Genomic DNA, 19,565 nt, shown 5'->3' with positions numbered 1-19,565 from the left:
TGTATCTTATTACTTCACATTTAAAGACCTGCATTTGCTATAAGACTGTTTTACTTCATAAATGAATTTACAGAAATAGAATTGGGACTGTTTAAGGATCAGCGTACAGCAGATGTTGCTACTTCTGAAGTCCACAAACCCAACAAATCTACATCTGACAGAAATACTTCCTGCAGATGCAGAGAAAATGTTTTTCCCCATTTAACTTCATTCTATTTGAAGTTCCTTGGAAAAAAACCCTGTTAATAGCATTAAAAGTAGTACACTGATATGTTCCAAGTGAAGAACAAAGAAAAATCTGTGCAAGAAAGATGACTAGTTCTTGTGCCATGACCGATACTGGAACCAGAAACAAATGCATCCAGTTGATTAAACAACACTTTTGTTTAAATAAATTTTACATGTACATCAACTAAATGAGCATACAGATCTTTTCCAAACTAATGGTTCTATGGCTATTTTGGATAACTCATGCATTCAGTGTAATTTTCTCGGGTTTAGTTTACAAACATAAGACTTCAAAATATGCTTTCCCTGCTGCTTTACTGAACTCAGTATTCATCTCAGTTAGTTTGACTTAAGACAACCAGATGTACATTTCAAGTCAGTCATTCACCACTAAACAAATAAACAGAAAAAACCCAGACAACAAACCTAAACATATTATGAACTATAATTGCTCAACTGGTGACTGATTATACCTGCTAACTGGCAAGACTCAATATTGCATGTGTAGTGTTTCATTTGCAACAGAGCAATTACTAACTAAAATCCCCATCTCTTTAGGAACCCCTTCCCCACAATTAAAATGTCCTCACAACTACAGGCTGTTTTTATCACTTCAGACTTTAATTGCAGTAAATCAATAGTTTAAACTAACCAATCATTTCTAAATTACACATAGAAAAGTAATGTACTTATGAAGCTTTGAAAGAAAGTTTAAACTCTAGTGCAGCAAGCTCCTCAGTTCTTACTTCGAGCAAGAACAGCTGGTTCCATGACTTCAGACAGAAGAATAGATTATTCTGCTTCTGAAACTTAATTAACTTAATTCTAATTGTGAGTTTAGGGAAGGCCCATTTTTGGCTTATACTACAAAGCAATTTTTTCTAAAAAGTTTTTTGCCTTAGCCTTGCAACCTAATCCATCTGCATGTCATTATCTCATCTGTTATACATTTAACTGGTCTAAAAATAAGAACAAAATTGAATGTTTGGTAAAGACAACTGGGAACAGACTTAAACTGTTTTCTAAAGTCAGCTGAGGCAGAGTATAAGCAAATTGTCAGAGAATTGCCTTTACTATTCTGCAGAGTGCTTTGTCAGAAGGGAGAAGAAATGGTGCAATACAGAGACTACAATTTCAAGAACTTATAGTTCAGGTATGCACGTAACATCCTGGCAGAATAAATGTAATATCTCATTTGTCACAGCAAACATTTTTAACTTATTTCAGCTCTATCTTGGCCATATGTAACTAACCTGACCACTAGACTGACCAACAAACCTATACCATATCTTAGCAGACAGAATAGACTGCTTTCATGGCTTACAAAACATGTGCCAAAGAGATGTATGTAATGTATATGCATACACACACATATATGTATGTATTTACAAAAACCCAGCAGAAGAATGGCTCATTTGGTTTGCAACTGGAAGTATCCTTTAGATAAAACTTCATGTAGCAAGGTTAAGCTAATTGAATACAGGTATGAAATGCCTTATTTCATCATAGGTAAAATAATCTATAATTATCCTTAATAACTTGCAGGACAGAATTTTAGAAGACTATGCCAAGCTCAGTTGGTCAGAGCATGGTGCTAATAATGCCCAGGCTGTGGGTTTGAGCCCTGTATGCACCATTCACTTAAGAGTTAGACTTGATCCTTGTGGGTCCCTTCCAACTCAGAATATTCTGTGACTCTGTGAACAGTTATGCTGTCCTAAAATATGACAAGAAAAGGGTGGAGTGCTCCTGCCATTTCTTAATCTGCAGAATGGTGTTCCAAATATTGTTGATATATTCATACTAGTTTACTTTTCGATTTAACACCATTTTTTTTGATTAAACACCGATTTCTATTGAAGTCTACACTAAATTGTGCTAATAAAATACTTCCAGCACTAATTTATTCAATACTGCTAGACTCAGACCTACTCAAATAAGCTGTTCCTCCAAAGAAAAGTAACTGGAAATGGCAGGACCTTTTCTTTCCTACTGTTCTTCAGGACAGGCAGCAAGTTTTCACAATTTTGACCAGAGCAGGCTTTGATACAACCCAGAATCCATTAAGAAACAAAACAACTCACAGGCAGAACAATTCCTTCAATCACAATTGACAAGAAAGTTCTGTGAGCTCAGGTAATCATTATAACAAGAAGCAAAAACTAATGCAGCAGGACATACTTGATAGGCCAGCAAGTCTCTGTAAGGATATAATGAACAAAACCCAAATGCTCTCAAAAAAAAAGTTCCACAATTTCAACCTGGGTCAAAGTATAAGATGGACAAAAGATGATCAACTCTGCATAGTTTTTTTTTTTTGTTGGAAAATATTCATTAAGCTAGTTTTCACATGCACAAAGAAAGTGAACTAGATGTCATTTTGAAGAATTTTAATCTTTTGAGACTTCACTGGAATCAACTGTCTAGTCTACAGTTGAGAAAATTTAATGTCACTGATTTTTCCCTTGGGTACAGAACAAATACTTCAGTCACATAACCCTGCAAAGACAGAAATGAAACTTTTCATGTAAAAAACCTTCCTTGGAAGAAAAGTCCCCAGAGAGAAAAGTGGCAGGCAGCTTCAGTATCATCATTATTTCACTTAATACTGAACATAATCATATTAATATAGATGTTTCATTCAAGATTTCATTTAATTAATCCCAGATTAAGGTCAGGATTCTAATGAATACAGTCTAGAGCCACAATCAAGTGTTTAAGATAACAGCCTGCTCTTCATTTAATGTTCACTAACTTATCCAACACCATTACAATTCACTGCTTCTCTTACTAGTATCAAATTCAGCAATTCCTTACAAATGTTAAGAACTAGGATGCTTAAGACACTTTTCCCACAAGATTTCTAGTTACGTAGAAATGAAGACTGACAGCCTACTCTACCCTTCCCAAGGGACAGGATGCTTAGACGTATTGACTAATTTTGCTTTTCTTAGTTAACCAAAAAATAGCTTTTCCAGATATAAATCACTTACTGTTGTAATATACCGAGAATGGAATTCAGATGCTTCTTTTAAAAATGAAAGGCCTGGATGACTATTCACCACATCCTACAAAAAAGAAATGACAATATCCCGAAGAGTATTCATTAGTAACCATATACAACAATTAGCAAAGAATAGCACACCTGCTTCCTTAACCAAAAAAGTTCAAATTAACTACCACAATCATTACTGATAACTTCGTTTTCACCAGGGCTTCACATAAATAACACTACAAATCTTTTTAAAAATAAAATTATCTTTTAAAGAAATCACATAAACAAAAGTTTTCCTATATTTTAGGAGTATTATAGGATTTTTTTCCTATATTTTAGGTTAGTTGAGGATTTTGAACACTACTGACTGCCGTAGCTTGTAATTTTGTGGCTGACTATGATGCAGTAAAGCCAATTTAGGTTTTATTCAGTCATTTCTATAGGTGGTGCTTGCTGTTCTTTCAACAAAGATTTACTTGGTTTTGAATTCATATCCCACTTCTCCTTTGCCCTCCAAAGGCCTATCCTGACTTAAACAACTTTAACTGCCTTCTGAAACATAAAAGATTCCAACACAGGTGCTATTCCTGCAATTGATTTTAAGTCTTACCATGGCACTTAAAAAAGACCTCACCTTATACGAAATGATTAACTGTAAAACAAGTCACTCACTGGCATCTTAGTGGATCATGCAAAGTCAGTTGCACTAAATATTATCAATAAACTTTAATGATGACCATGAAAAGTATGTTTAGTTCAAACAACTCAGGGCTTTGCCAGTTCATAATTTTTTGGTGTTCCTAGAACTAGTTTCTGTTGCAATTTACTTGTAAAAAAGGAATGAAGTCTTCTTGCACCAAGTAGTTACATCCAGGGTTCATCAGAAGGTGAACAAACTTTGCAGCATCATCATAGCAGGTTTGAAGTACTCTGAAATGTAAATAGTTCCATTTAATATTCTACACGGAAAATTGCTCATGCTACCTCATGCAGGCATCCTAGAGCAAGGCCTATGAAACAACATTTATTCAAAAGCTAATTACAAATGTCAAACCATGCTCCAAGTGAACTTATCAAAGCAGTACTGTCTCTTAAATTTATGTTAAAGGAGGCAGGTACACCATGTAATTGATTACATGAAAGTACAATTTAAAATTAATATTAGATGAGAACTAGAAATAAAAAGCATTTTGTCCACAACTGGCATCTACAAGTTAGGGCCATGGTTTTCACTCTTCTCATGAACTGTCAGTCATTTACCAAACATTTTAAAATCTATAAACACTGTAAATGAAGATTTGTTTATGTTAAAGTATTATTTAGTTACATTTTCCCATGTACACGTTCGCTGACAATGGTTGATTATGGGAAAGTGTTTTATTCCCCTTTCCAGACAGGATTGCATTCAGAGCTTAAAATATCACATTTCAATGAAAAAAAATGCAGTACTTCTAAAAAAATGTAATCTACTTACTTCCTCCACATTGCAACAAATTTATGAACTGACACATATCCTGTTCGTTCACCTCCAGCACAATAAAACAAAGGACCTTTCCAGTAAAGTGGGCATTCACAAGCCTAGAATTAAAGTATACATGAAGTCAGTTTATTGATTGCTTATCTGAGGGCTACTCTTTTATTTATAGATCCTTCAAAAATTACAAGCGTTAAGAAGAAAGCATTAGGGAAGAGATATTTTAAAAACTGTTTCGGAAACCAGCTTCACCTTCTGAAATAATTCATTTTAAGCAACTGCTTTTGGCTGAAATCCAAAAGTGGAGAGCAAAACACAGGGCAACTTGTAGCATTCCTAATAAACTAATGCAGAGAGTCACATGCCTGTCTGTCCATACTCCAAGCAGCTGAACAGAGTCCATCTTAAGCTCTGCTCAAGAGCTGGATATCTTTAAGCTAAGCTCAAGACAGCACACTTACAGACCTTCTGAACTGGAGCAAATTGACAATTTGTCTGGCTCGGAGGATGGTTCAACTCATCTGCATCCCTGCATGTGCATGGCACATCCTCTATCCAATTTTAAGTAGAAGGCCAGCCTGATCTGAGCAGCAGTATCTTGCTTTAGGGTACTCAACAGTTACACATTCCCAACTCCAATGCTCCCCACATACACCTCAAGTGCTGCTTCTGTGTCTGCTCCAAGTGTCTACAGCCGCACCAGCCAAGTGCCCAACTCGCCTAAAAGCGACTCCAGCTGGGAGCACTCAGACATGCTGGCATCCCCAACAATCTCTGCTAAGACTGTGAATACTGCAAGATGTGTAAGGTCACTGCAGCAAAAGTACAATTACTTCTCATGCAATAGTTTAACCAGTACTTCAAACAAATATTTAAAAGTGAGTTTGAGGAATACTGTCCTCAGACAGTGTTCTTCAGGGAGGTGTCTTTCATCACTGAATTGTAGGTGACTAGAACCTTTCACCTTCCTTGCTGAGGGAGTGGGGTCTCATCCCCACCTCCTCTCTTCTGTGTTGTAAGGAGCTGTGGAAGACAGGGATCCTATAATTCAGCTTAGCAGTAAAAAAGTTTTGGAGAGGCAAACCCCCATCCTGCTCCTGTGAGCAGTCTTAGCTTCTATTTTCTAGACCCTGGACAAAGTGACAGGAACATGGATGAGAACCTGAGACTCATTACCAAGACCAGGACTTGCAGTGAGATTTCAAGCATTGATTCAATATAATAAAATGGAAATTTAAGTTTATTTTAACTAGCTTATTGTCTTTAAACTTACACAAGTTCAAAAATATTTGTTGCTTTCTAAGCTAAGTATGTTGTAACTCTGCCATAACTCTAAATTAGCTCTTCAGGAATAACTTGAGGGCTATAATCTCAAGTTACCAAACCATTCTGTCTTTACAACAGGGGTTCAGCACACTGCAGAATGAGAAAAAAAAACCAACCAGTGTGAATACCTGAAAACAAAACATGTATTAGCAATGCTTTTGCCCTAAGTCTCTCGGTCAATATGGAATGGAGAACAACATACAATGTGCCCTTCAGTATTTGGTTGTTTATGCAGCAAAAAAAGTAGTTCAAGGTTTGGTTTAATGTTTGTTTCTTTTTGGAAGGTCATTTGATACACAGTTAATGCAAAAAATTCCAGATAACTGTGCTATCAACAATGTAGAATATCGTTGAATACTAAGGTGTGGGAGATGGAAACACACAATACAAGAAAACCAAGCACAGAGAACTCATCTTTCCTTTCCATAGGAGTACAGTACAAAAAGAAGATGGCCAGCAAGTTCTCACCTTTGCAACCTTACCCATATCTTCTAACGTTGCCCTCTCATTTGGAAATTCAGAGAAAATTTTCTCAATTTTGGCAATCACAGCATCTATATTCACTTTTTCCTTAGGACATCCTCGAGGAAAATAAAAAGTTGGAATGTTTTGACTATGTGATGGTGGCAAAGTTTCTTCCTTCTTTGTTTGAACCTAAATAGATGAATACACATTTGACAGTCAAGTACCATGAAATCACATAGTCATCCACGGATAACTTAAATCTCTTGATATTCTATGTTCCAATGCACCTTGAAAAAGATTTCAGAATATAAATTGAATAAACTACTAAAGAATAAGAAGACAATAGAAAAATTAATGAGGATTTCCAAAACCAGCAGTTTAGAAAGACTTCTAGGATGTTAAATATTTAATAAAAACAAGTTCAATCTTCAACATACCAAGTTTCAAGACTGATACATAAGACAGCTTCTTGGGGACATCTGAAATTACTTGGGTTCTATTATTTGTTTCAGAAAAAACCTTTCAACTTCTACCTTAACAGACATTATGAAAGAGTTTGCTATTGAAATAAGGATCATAACTTTGTTACAAACCACGAACCTATTTAATGTAGGTACTGTGAAGATTTTCTTTTTTTTTTTTTTTACCCTAAAAAATGATAGATTTTATAAAGGTAGTAAACAATGCCTGCAGAGGGATTTTTTTGGGTAAAGTATATGCAATTATGGTATGAGAGCTTAGAAATATATTTCTCAAGAATTGTGATACACCATATCACTAAAACCACCCCCCCCCAGATGACCAGTAACAAGAGCAATTTATTTAAAAGCATTTAGGTTCAATAAAGAAGAATTTACCTTGTAGTTAGTTTCCAAAAGGAAGTTAAATAGGCCAGAGAAACAAAGATAACAGGCAAAGTAACAGCAGAGTTAGGAGACAACTCAAATGTAGCAATTCAACTAAATTAAACTCTTTATTCCCAACACTACTATTCAAATGTAGAAACATTGCTATAGGGTGATCTGTCCTAGTGATAGATGTGTTCAAGATCTTGCATCTAATCTCTCATTTTCAACCAGAATTGGGGGGATATAAACACAAAATCCCTCCAAAAACCCTAACCCTTGTTTTATTCCTTATCACCTTTGCCAATGCCTGTAAAGATACCCAGCTCTCCTACCACAATCAAAGTCCTTCCTTAGGTGAGTGGAAGAACTAGGTGCTTATGGACAACAGATTTTAATTTGCAGAGTTCCAGCCCAGAAGCCTTCATTGGAATGCTACATATGCAAAAAAAAAGAGCCTGAACTAACCTTTCCTTCCCCTTCTCTGCATTTGAGCAAGAATTCCTGTCCACAGCTGCAGAATTACCTTAACCATGCTACAAGTTTTATTTCATAGAGGAAAAAGTTACCTTGAATCTGTGACACTGGAGTCAATGTCTGTCAACTTTCTAAGAATCCTGTAAGTAACATCTTTTGATATTTTATCATTGGTTCAGCAGTCCAGTTGACAAGGCATCAGTTTAGAGTAAGAGTGCTATGGGGTATCAAAAATCCCTTCCAACTTCAGACTTCCAAAATTTTGGGAAGTACAAAGACAGCACTGTTTTATTCTCTGGGTAACATCACCACCAGCACTACAAATAATGTCTGTAATTGGGTAAACACCTTGTTTCATTCTAGAAGCCCAGCTCTACCCATCAGCACTTTACAAGAGCCCTTGCAGTTACCCTATTTCCCCTTGTTCCCATCTCCAAGAATGGCCTGGACTGACATAAGATTAGCTTGGTTGGTGAGAGCATGGTGCTAATAACACCAAGGTCAAGGGTTCGATCCCCGTACGGGTCATTCATTTAAGAGTTGGATTTGATGATCCTTGTGGGTCCCTTCCAATATTCCTCAGAATATTCTGTGATTCTGTGATAACCACTCCCATGTGAGCTCCTCAAATGGCCACAGAGCAGCAGGTGTTCCAGTTCTTCAGAGGCACCCAATGAGGAATGCCTCCTCTGAGAAAAGGGAAAGTGCAAATCATAGACTACTAACATTCCCTGAATGTCACAGATAACATGAGGTAAATCACCTTTTTAAGGAAGCTTAGTACAGACACGCAAGGCATTTTTAAAATCCACAGCTAGGGAAATTTAGAGCCTCAGATTAAAAAAGAAAAATTTCTTTTAAAAGGAAAGGTAGAACCGGAGGGAAGACTACACTGGAAAAGATCCCAAGAGAAAAAGAAAAGCTATCATCAGAACCATTTGTTCATTGGATACTATATTTTTTCCAGAAACTACTAATTCAGATACCTCAGATACACAGTAAATGATTTCCATTGGTCCAGGTTAAAAGCTGTTCTTAAACATATCTGGAAATCTCAATTCAGGATTTGTTTTAAGACCTATCCAAGCACAAGTTATTTAAAAGAATTATACGATAAGGGCTTTTTATTTATTTTTCATTTTACAGTCTGGAACATGTTCACAACAGACAAAGATTATGAGGAAGTAGTTCAGCAACAGATTCAGATCTTAAGACAAATATATAGCTGAAGAAAACGGATTTTTCTAAGATGAAAATGTTATATTTAGAAATTTGAATTCAGCATGCTTAGTGTAAAAATATATAATATTTAATCTATAAGACAGAATATTCATTCAATTCTAAGACCAAATATAGACTACAAATCTGTCATGGCAAGACAAATTAACACCCGCTATACTGAGAGATGTCTATTTTTACATGCTGGTTTCTCAAATTTGGCAAAAGAAGAAACTATAAAAAGGCTTTGTTTGCATTAGCAAGTGTGTGATCACTTCACGCTCATTTCTGCTAGAATTATTTGGTGCCTACATATAGGCATCTAGTGAGAATACCATCTAGGGCATGAAACAAAGTGCCCTTGAACATTCCTCGTGGTATCCAGCAGGCAGCTCTGAGCACAGCTCTCTCTCTGCATCTGCCTTGTGGATGTTCTGAGCATGCTAATGCTTCTTAAATGCCACCAGCAACTTGGAATGGGACAATTGAATTGTGCTGTTAATGTCAGTCAACACAGGGATAGGAGCTGTACCAAAGAGAGAAGCATGTCATCCAAAACCATTAGCCCCAACTAATGCACTATAAAGTTGATATTACATCTCCCCCCTCTTCTCAACTTCCCAAGAAGGGCCGAGGATTCTTCTCTCAGTCTGAATTCCAATAACCAAAGGGCTCCTTATACAGCTGAGGCTGCTCTGCTGTATGTGCTCTAATGAAGCAATGTGTGATACTAAAAGGGCTCTAAAAACTTCACTATTTTCTGTACATTCAGCTGCTAGTTACTTCTGTAGAGGTGCGTATTGCATAGCTGATGAAAGAGTCAGTTCTGTTATTTCAGGACAATCAAAATGCACTCATTGTGTGAGATTAGGCTGTTCTAAAATTAATTATAATTTTAACTGGGGAATTCCTTCATTAACAAGAACTGCCAGAAGTCTGCTAACACCAAATCTTTGACTGGAAAATCTGCAGGAACAGTTCATTAATCTTTTTGCACAACTACTCCATTTCAGTGGTCAATTTAACATTTAGAAAGTGATCTATGTTTTCCTGTGGTTTTAAGTTAAAACCTTTAATACTTGTATCAGTAAGCTAAACTCAAAAAAAAGAGACTCGTTTGGTCAGTGAAAATTTTCCCTGCAACTTGCTGAGACAGAGTACCAATAACAAGATGCTTGGAATTAAGGAAAACAGCTGTATAAGCTTGTACATAACTCCTCAAACAGATGTGTGTTGCAGTGTCAGGACTGAAGGGAGCATTAATATATATATATGAAGTCCAGGATCTTTAAGTGTATTGCCAAGTTGCCACTGCAGTTTAGGTGTTATGTAACAGATGGGAAGTGAGGATTCCTTGAAAACTTCTTGTTTGCAGTCATGTAAACAAACTTCTGTAAGATTTGTCTATAGGAGAATTCAAGAAAACCTTTAATACACAACCAGTTTTCATTCCTGACATACAGAATTGTAAGGACTGCCCACGGCTACCCAACACTTACTTGCCTTGATTTTTAAAGTGGAGGAAATGGAAGTTTTTATCCCATTGAGGCCACTGTTCAAAGGGCAAACATCTAATATTATTTTGCAACTTTCCAGATCCTTTTCCAACCATTCTTTCAGCCGTTGTTTACAGTCATAGCATAAAATCAGTATTATAACTACAATACAGTCATATATTAGCATATACCAGAGAACAGGATACACCGTATTCCAAAGATAGAAATTAAATTCTTCAAGCTAGACAGTCTTCTTACATCTAGTAGCTGAGTTGTATTCAGCAGTTAACTGTGTTATAAGCAAAAAATAAAGACAGTGGGGATTTTAAAAGGGTAGGCTTTTCCTTCTCTCAACTGAAAGAGCTGATGCTATGATACTACAGGACCTATTTCTGAAATAACAAGGAAGGGAGGACTTGTTCCCAGATATTTTAAGAATGTATGCTCAGTAATGTCTAGATGTAACATCTGCATGCAGCAACTACCAAGCAGAAATATTGAGCCCCATGAAGGGGCTGAATATGTGGATTCAAATGCAAGCAAGTAAAACCACACTTATAAAGGACTTGCTGGAAAAGGAAGCAAGGTAAATATGTTTGTGAATGTAATAGTCTTTTAGACATCTTCGAGATTAAGACATGAACTTGGGTTGGAAGGGACATCTAGTTCCAACCCCTCCTGAGGTGGGCAGGGATACCACCCACTAGATCAGGCTGCTCAGGGCCCCATTCAACCTGGTCTTGAACACTTCCAGGGATGGGTCATCCACAGCTTCTCTGGGCTGCCTGTACCAGTGCCTCACCACTCTCATAGTAAAGAATTTTTCCTCCCCTCTTTTAGTTTAAAACCATTCCCCCTTGTCCTATCACTATCTGGATTGAACTGACTGGTATTTGCATTGTTTTGACATAACTACAGAATAAGATAACTTCCTTCAGAAATGCTAATGCTTTCTAACTGACATCAACATTTTTTCTGCCTGTTTCTCTGAAAAAAACCCCCAACCCTAATAATTTAAAAAATATTTACAGAGTTCACAGTCAGCTGTTGCTGTAGTATTTGACAGGAATTTCCATGATATTAGAGAAAAGTCAATGGAATGCATACAACAGGGTCAAAAATCGACCCCAAAAAATTCTACCTCACATTTACACCCAACTTCACATTAGGTTTTTAGTAAATGATGCACCACGATCTCCCCCACTAAAAATGGCATTAAATACTGAAAATACTATAAGGAGATTTTTGCCTATTAAATAGACAGAAGTCTGGTTCAATTCCTTAGTAGTTTTTAATTAGGCAATCAAAAGAAAAAAGGTCTGTTACAATACTGTTTATGATGTGCAATATATAAGTTAATCTAGTTCTTCAGTAGACTAGGTCTTCTATTCTTATATATTCTACTTTATGCTCAACTTACCTGGATGAACCAAAGTGCATAATAAGCTAAGAGGACTTTCTGCAGAGATATGCTATTCAGCCTTTTAAATTCTAACATCCCTGCAACCACCCACATATAAAGCTCATCAACCACCTAACAATGAAAACGGATACTGCATGAAGTTCCTTGACACACAAGAGAAAATGGAAGCCAACATGGAGATTCAAAGGCTAACACTATTTTTTTAAATTAAATTCAGTGAGTTCTTAAGAATACAAGGTGTGCTACAGCCTATCAGTTAAACAGTAATTGTGAATGTAATAAAATGTTATCAGTAAGCAGGCTCACAAGGGATACCTGACCAGCCTTCCCATCCCTCTGCTCTGCTATTGCTGTCAATCTGAGCTGGACTAATAAAATCACGGAAGTGTTTTACCTTTAACTTACTATCTAATTGATGGCACAGTGAAAGTCAACATTTACCTCTAGATAAACAATTAACATTATCAGTAGTTTAATGGAATTTAAATCTCGAAAACATCACATAAAAGACTTACACTACTATTGTTTAGAAAAGGGCTCATTCTCATTTGGAAGAAAGACAACAGTTTTGAAAAACCCATTCTAACACCTCAAATATTTTAACATGCTGAAGTGCCTTCAAAAATCTGTTTCAGGATAGGTAAAGCAAGGTTACTACCAGAACTCTCCTCAAAAGAAGCCCAGAGAAACATGTTCTCTGTAACATAAGTGCTCTTGACCTTGTGGAAGACATTTACGTTTACAATTATTTAAGTTGAAGTGTGATGCTTTTTCATTGCTCTCTGTGTCATCCTTATTAGCGTCTTTCCAGCCAAACTAATGAGATTTATTAGTGCAAGAGTTCACTGATTGTACCACTTCCCATTCAGCTTGATGTGCTTAACAGTATTTTTTCCTCTGTGAAAGATGATCCTTGCACAACTTAAAACTTTCAAAATTTGTGGGTTCTCTCCTGGCCCTCCCCCTCCCTGAAGTTCTATTACTGTAAAATGCAATTATTGCACTGAAAACCAGATTGAAAACAGTAAGTTAATCTGAAAGCTTAATAATGAAATTTTACAGCATGGCATAAGGTAAGCTTTAGCACAGCACACCTGCATCTTCCCCCATGCCCACATAGAATTTACTGCCTCTCTCTCGCTAGTGACAGTGAAGCAATATTGTGAATTGCCTCAGGTCACCAAGACAGCTGAAGAGAAAAATTAAAACCCCCTGTTTGTCTTCATCCAATCTCACACAGTTGGTGCCACTTACAAGCAACATGGTTCTGCTGCTTACATAAGGAAGATCAGGGAGTACTGTGGCAGTATTGTTTAAAGACAGCTTACATTAGACTTAAAACCATTCTAAGATTGTGATTCATTTTGCATAGCTTAGTCAGAAATACAAAACATATGCAAATAATCAAACCCTGATAGACACCTACAGAGAATGAATCCATGCTAAACCAGTCATCAGGGTATATATGTAAAAGTCCTTCCTCTGGCAACAAATCCCAGTTGCTTCCTTCTATCCTGGACTTCAGCTTGCTATCCTTCAGTCACTGTCTGGCAGCTGTTTTTAGATGGGCTATAGAGACTAATTTTATCATACATGCTCCTCTTTCCTTCCACAGTAAGAGATAAATATCCATTAATTTTAACCCTGCTGCAGTTTTACACTAGCTGACTTCTGCTGTTAGCCTTAACTCTGAAAATTTCATTCATCTAGTTTGGTCTTTAGTCACTTAATATTTGTGCTATGCGAGGGAAGGAAATGGAAAAATTAATACAATTTCCCATAAAGTTCTAGCAATGTACCATGAAAAGAAAAAAGGTACTTTAATCGACAGTTTCCGATTTTATACATACTTATGACCTGAATTAATGCAAGGGAGCAAAGTTCACCAACTCTCCCAGTGCAGTCTATGTTCCAGTTAGCAATCCTGTATTCAAATTCTGACCAGAAAAATATGCTGGGAATCGCCTTCCTGCATACCAGGTTGTGCATTCATCTCAGTTTTAAACAAATTGACTATCATTCTCATCTCATTTATGCATGTTCTTGGCCATTTACTCTCAAATCTCTTTCTGTACAAAAAGTATATGGTAATGTGGTTGTGTGATTCAATGCAAATGTCAATCCTTAATGCTAAATCAGCTTTACTCTAGAGATGAAGCTGCACACTGCTCTGTCCCATTTTGGGATAATTAACATGTTACAACAATTCCATAAGCAAATCAAAAGAGATTCAGTGAGGTTTAGAGCAGTCAGGAGCAACCTAAGGAAGGATCCTAAGTAACAGTAAAAACGAAGTCTGAAGAAGACTCTAACTTCTGACTCTAAGGTAAAAAAAGAAACAGGTTTTTTTAAGCTCTTTGCTATGTGAAGCTAATTTCTCCCCTTATTTTAAGTCTTAAGACAGCAGAGTAAGTAGCAGTACTCTTAATTTTATGATAGCCTGGGAAAGAAGCACCCCATTCAGTTTAAGGGAAATTGCTGTGTTAAGGGCCACCCCTGGATAGTCTTGGAAGTCTTAATATAAAGCATCAAGAATTATGGTACAACTATCATTAACACTTTTCACCTTTAATTTAACCAATCCAAATTGAAACAGCCAAAATGACCCTTGAGAAAAAGTCACTGAAGTGTCAGCACTGCAGCAGAGCATGCAAAACTTTGGACCATCTACACAAACCTATCTGAGAAAGCATGTTAGTTCTAATGTAGGAGGAGACAGTGGGTAGTGGCATCCAGGAAAAGCTTCCACCTGAAACTACGAAATGCATTCCAGACATACCATCTTGGGTATTGAATTTAAAACCATATTCAACTAAAAGCATTTGTGAATGGCCACCAGAGGCAAATCATATCACATACACACAAACAAAAGAAGCACTGGGAAACTTTCAAATGGTCAAAGTCTGATTTTTACTTGTTAGTGAAGGCTGAGGCAAACTGGCATTTTTCTGCATGAAACCTAACCATTATAGCACACACTTACTAATCTCCCTTTCAGTAATATATACGCTGCACTAACAGATGTCTCACTCAAGTTCTTCTACAACTCTGATTTTGGAAATACTGGGATTCTCCCAATTTGCAGTTTGGTATAGCTGACATAGGTAAATCAAGGAGTCCCTGCTGGGAACTGGAGGATGCTATTGCAAAAGTATTACTGCTGTAGAAACACCTCAAAACATGGCTGCACTCTTTTTTGTTTTTGTACAGTCACAGAGCTTCAGTACCAAAAGTATGCAGTATGAAGAGCTTATTGATTTATTCAGAAAGACTTGGGTGGGGACAAAATGGAAGATGTAGTTACCTGTGCCTCCCAAAGCCATGAACACAAGACCTTTCCACCATACATGCATGTCCACTGGTAACTTGCTTTGTTTGCTGACAAAAATTTACCAAAGGCTTCTAGAGTGAGGCTTCCTCTGAGAATTTATCATCACTGGCAGTGATGATATTTTTTACCCAGTGAAGATATTTTTTATCTCCTTCACATGCCCTCTAATTTAAAAATGGAAAAAAGCAAGATTCTTCAGAAAAATCTACCCTGTGAAACACAATTTCTTCTACATTTCATGATAAGACAAAAGTAGTGGAAAAATATTAGTCACTGCTAGTATGACCGCTAATGCCTGTGAGTTGCTGTCAAATAGGCTACAGTTTATGAATGATGTCAAATTAAGTATTCTAGTCACTAGTATATGCTGTTGTCATATAGTTGCAGCTTCCTTAGAAAATACTCTGATCACAGGTTATATCAGTTCTTCTATTCCTTCCCAGTGTATTCTGTTACCCCAACTGTTTCCAGGGCACAAGCTGGTAAGTTCCTCCTAGTACATGATTATTTTGATTGTACACAGCCAAGGGAATGACAGGTACACCTGAGGCAATTCTAACATTTGTCTACAGAACACAGCCCTTGTCAGGACAAGGGCCATCAGTTCAACATCAAAAGTAACACATACAGCTAAGACAGACATCCACTTATACTCTGCAATAGCTTTTTATCCTTACATGTTTACAACAGAACAAGTTTCAATCACTAGAGGCAATTGACTTTAAGAAGAATCCTCTCAAACAAGAAACATGTCACCAAGTTCAGCCTTGCTACTGAGCTGCAAAGTCAACAGCTGGAGCAAGTATTCTGTCAACTGCTTGTCTGCTGATGCCCTGACAAATTCTCATTTGGACAATTGCAAAAACAATCTCCTATCCCTCTTTCCCTGTAAAAGTTGAAGGACATTTCATACGAAGATGTGCTGGACTGTTTCAGGCTTTCTAGCATAGGAAGTACTACCACCAACAGTCATACAACATCTACTATTAGTAGCATTAGTTAAAATGGAGAAAAGAATAGTGAATCTTTTATTTCAAGGGAAAAAAACGTATGTCTGAACTCTTCAGTGTATGAACTGCTGCATCACAAAACTTAGCTGCAGAGGGAACTGACATCTAGACTCTTAAATCATGCATGTAAATAAGCTGTAACAAACTTGCACCGTATTGGCTCTTCTACAGAAACAGTACACATTTTCTGTAATAATAATTTATAAAATAGATATATTACCAGACATGAGCAGGTAAAGAAGTTGCTATCACAGGTAGCCAATACATTTTAAGTTTGAACCAGGAGTCTCCATTACAGATGCAGTAAACACCTACCAGTTTGCTTACAGTTTCTTTTTAAGAGACTAGAGCTTAAAACCTGGCAATCCACTAGCAGTGAACCATTTATGGAAAACCTCAACTAGTAAGTCTCACCAGGCAGCTTATATATTTTCATTCTGTTTCCAATGTAGGCATCTGCTCTAGAAAACTGGCATTATATCAGCAAGCGTACCTATTAGCTACAGCCAGAATGAGATCTGTATTCCATCTCTGGCCCTCTCAGCAAGCACTTGTGTTCTTTCATAAAGCATTTGTATGCCTGATATAAAAATATTATGTAAAAATGAATATTGGGTCCTCCCCCTGTGATGTTAAAAGGTCTACAAATTACCTTAAATTAGAAAACTGATGTTAACACGAAAGCTGTCGTGCCAGAAGCCTCTAATTGTTACACAACCTGCTTCTGAGACTATTGCTGTAAACCCAACTGCCTCAGCTAAATTTTTTGAAAGTAATTTTTCTTAGAAATGAGACTGTTATCTTCATGACTAAAAGAATCACTGTGTGCACTACATCACAAACACATACCAGCTCAGCACACTTTAGTACCTACAGACTCTGTGTTCATTGCTGTATTGAACATACCACAAGCATTTCTGTAGCATTTTTGGTAACAAGAGTGTAAAAATGATCAAGAGGCACTAAAGTCTAGAGTTACTTCACTCGGCAATCTCGTGAGGCACTGCAGAAGCTGAAGAAGTAGTTCTCATACAGCTGACACAAATAGCATGTGTAAGCAGCATTTAGTATCATTAACAGGTGGTCATGAAACGAGTAGTTCTCCATTTTCACACTGAGGTGTGACGCATATTAACTACACCAAGGAATCACCAAGTAGTCACAGCAGATAAAGGTATAATTCATTAAAAGAATCAAAAAATATGCCAGCACAAGTCTGTCACGGACATTGAGAGGATTAATTAAAAATTTAGGCCATCTTTTTATTTAGCTCCTTTTTAAAAGTCATTACATTCAGCACAAATTTATTTGACTTTTTAAAAAGTCTGGTTTTAAAGCTAGAACTCCAAAGTTTTGTAAGGTGATGTGGCCTCTAAGTAGCAAAAAATACCCATTTTCCTAGCACTGAGTTACAAACATAGAAGCATGTCACTGTACACACATGTATTTTATGCTGTTATAATTTTGTTTCAAACTTCAGATATATTTTCCTCATATAGCCTGGGTAATGGTGCTGCTTATATTCCAACTCTAACAGGTAGGGATATCACCAGATGTTGGCCAAAACACGGTACTCAGCTATCAGCAGGTAATCAGCTTCTCAGTTCACATCTTTAAGTTGCCAGTACATTTGACAAGGTTATAGTTTCTTCTCCCTCCAAAGTTTCAGATAAATTGACAAGCAAGGTGAACACAGTGACTCTTCAAGTGCTGCATTCCCAGTTCAATATATCCTGTAGGTGCTAAGTACTTAGGAAAAATCTTGGTCTTAGAACCAACATCAGGATAAGATGGACTGAAGTTTTACTTCATTTTATGCAGAGATATCTACTAAGAAATTCAGTTCCCCAAAGTAATAGAGAAAATTTCAACTGTTACATATTGTTTTACCTTTCTTTTGAGAAACAGATCTTTCCAGAAAACCCTACTTTGCTCAGGTTTTTTCAATTTTCATCAATAAATGAAAACTGAAGAACTGCCTATTCCACCACTTTCCAGAACAACCCACCTCACTACTGGTTGTCTATTTAAAGATTTTCAAGAAACCTGATGTGCTATGCTCTAATGACCACCCCTTTTAAACCACAGGGGATTACCTACACAGATTATTTGCTTACATGGCTCTTTATGAAAAGCCACTGCCTTAGAATTCCTGGAATCTGTAGAAGACCCAGTCATTCCAGCTCGCCACAGAGCAGATTCTGAGCCACAAGTTATTTCACTATCCACCACCATTACTAACTTTTTATTTTAGGATGCCAGTTTTAATAGCGCAAACCTCTTAAAGAGAATCTGTCGTCTGTTTAACAAGTTATAAAATTACAAGATTGTAGCAGAAGTATGGAAGAACAGATTTGCTTCCATTTCTTCTTGACTTTAGCATTTTAATTTTACATTGTATTCATGAACTGTTGTGTCTGAAAGCCTATACAGTGCAAAAAGGAGGTTGCAAATTCCAACAGCAACAAAGCTTAGCAACTGAAATTATAAAGATTTTTTCAAGTTATTCTAAAAAATCTCTAAGCAGTCTTTCATTTTAACATGAAATTTCTTCAATGATTATGTAGCTGATGAATAGCTATTCTTTGAAATGCACCTAACCTATGAGGATAAGCTGAAATTAACATTAACATAAAATGGCAGGTAAAGAATACCCATCTTCTGTACCAACAGTTACCAGCACCCATATTTAGTTTTTGATGATAGTTCCAAAAAGATTGTCTTAAAATCTTGACATCAAAGGAAACCACCACTAAAAAAAGGAACTTCAGATAAAATAATTTATATCAAACTGAGCAATGACAGACCTCATATTCTGGTTTTATATTCCTATTAATTATGTTTTGCCCAAAGAATTTTGTAATCTAATTAAGTCGTTTATCATACATTATTCTACAGTTGCCATTTACCCAGGAAGTACAAGACTGGCTAAAACTGAAAGATATTTGCTCATTGTCTGCACTGTAAGTTTATAGCCAGCAGCATAAAACAGGAAAAAACCCCTACAGATTAGACAAGCTGTTTTCTAAAGCAGTTAGTTGCTGGGAAGTATGCTTAACCACACTACACTGAGATGTTTTCTATGTCATCATAAAAAGGCCCTGTAAAAGTACAAGCAATCCAACTATCACTCGATGAAAGACAGATCAAGTTAAGGGGCACCACACAAGGAAAGCTGTGTTTGTTTACAACAGGATGCCATGACTAGACTAAACTTGCCTCCTCCTCTGAGGTGCCTGAATATTAACTGCTACCACTACTTTTGGGTAATTAAGAT

The 19,565-nt window shown here is 36.7% G+C and overlaps 1 protein-coding gene across 3 annotated transcripts in view; it reads right to left on the bottom strand.

Moving 5' to 3' along the window:
• The window catches only part of PPP2R3B (protein phosphatase 2 regulatory subunit B''beta), a 50,583-nt gene that overhangs the window by 10,178 nt on the left and 20,840 nt on the right, over nt 1–19,565 (bottom strand). For all 3 annotated transcript variants that reach the window (XM_010394169.4, XM_010394170.4, XM_010394171.4), the window contains 4 exons: nt 6,492–6,677; nt 4,698–4,801; nt 4,051–4,153; nt 3,222–3,296 (listed from right to left, as the gene is read on the bottom strand). In XM_010394169.4, the coding sequence (XP_010392471.1) occupies nt 3,222–3,296; nt 4,051–4,153; nt 4,698–4,801; nt 6,492–6,677 (468 nt within the window). The remainder of the gene's footprint in view (nt 1–3,221; nt 3,297–4,050; nt 4,154–4,697; nt 4,802–6,491; nt 6,678–19,565) is intronic.

Source organism: Corvus cornix, chromosome 1 (assembly GCF_000738735.6).
Source record: "Corvus cornix cornix isolate S_Up_H32 chromosome 1, ASM73873v5, whole genome shotgun sequence".
Lineage (NCBI taxonomy): Eukaryota > Metazoa > Chordata > Aves > Passeriformes > Corvidae > Corvus > Corvus cornix.
The sequence above is the reverse complement of the archived record's forward strand: the minus strand, read 5'-3'. Positions and strand labels throughout refer to the sequence as shown.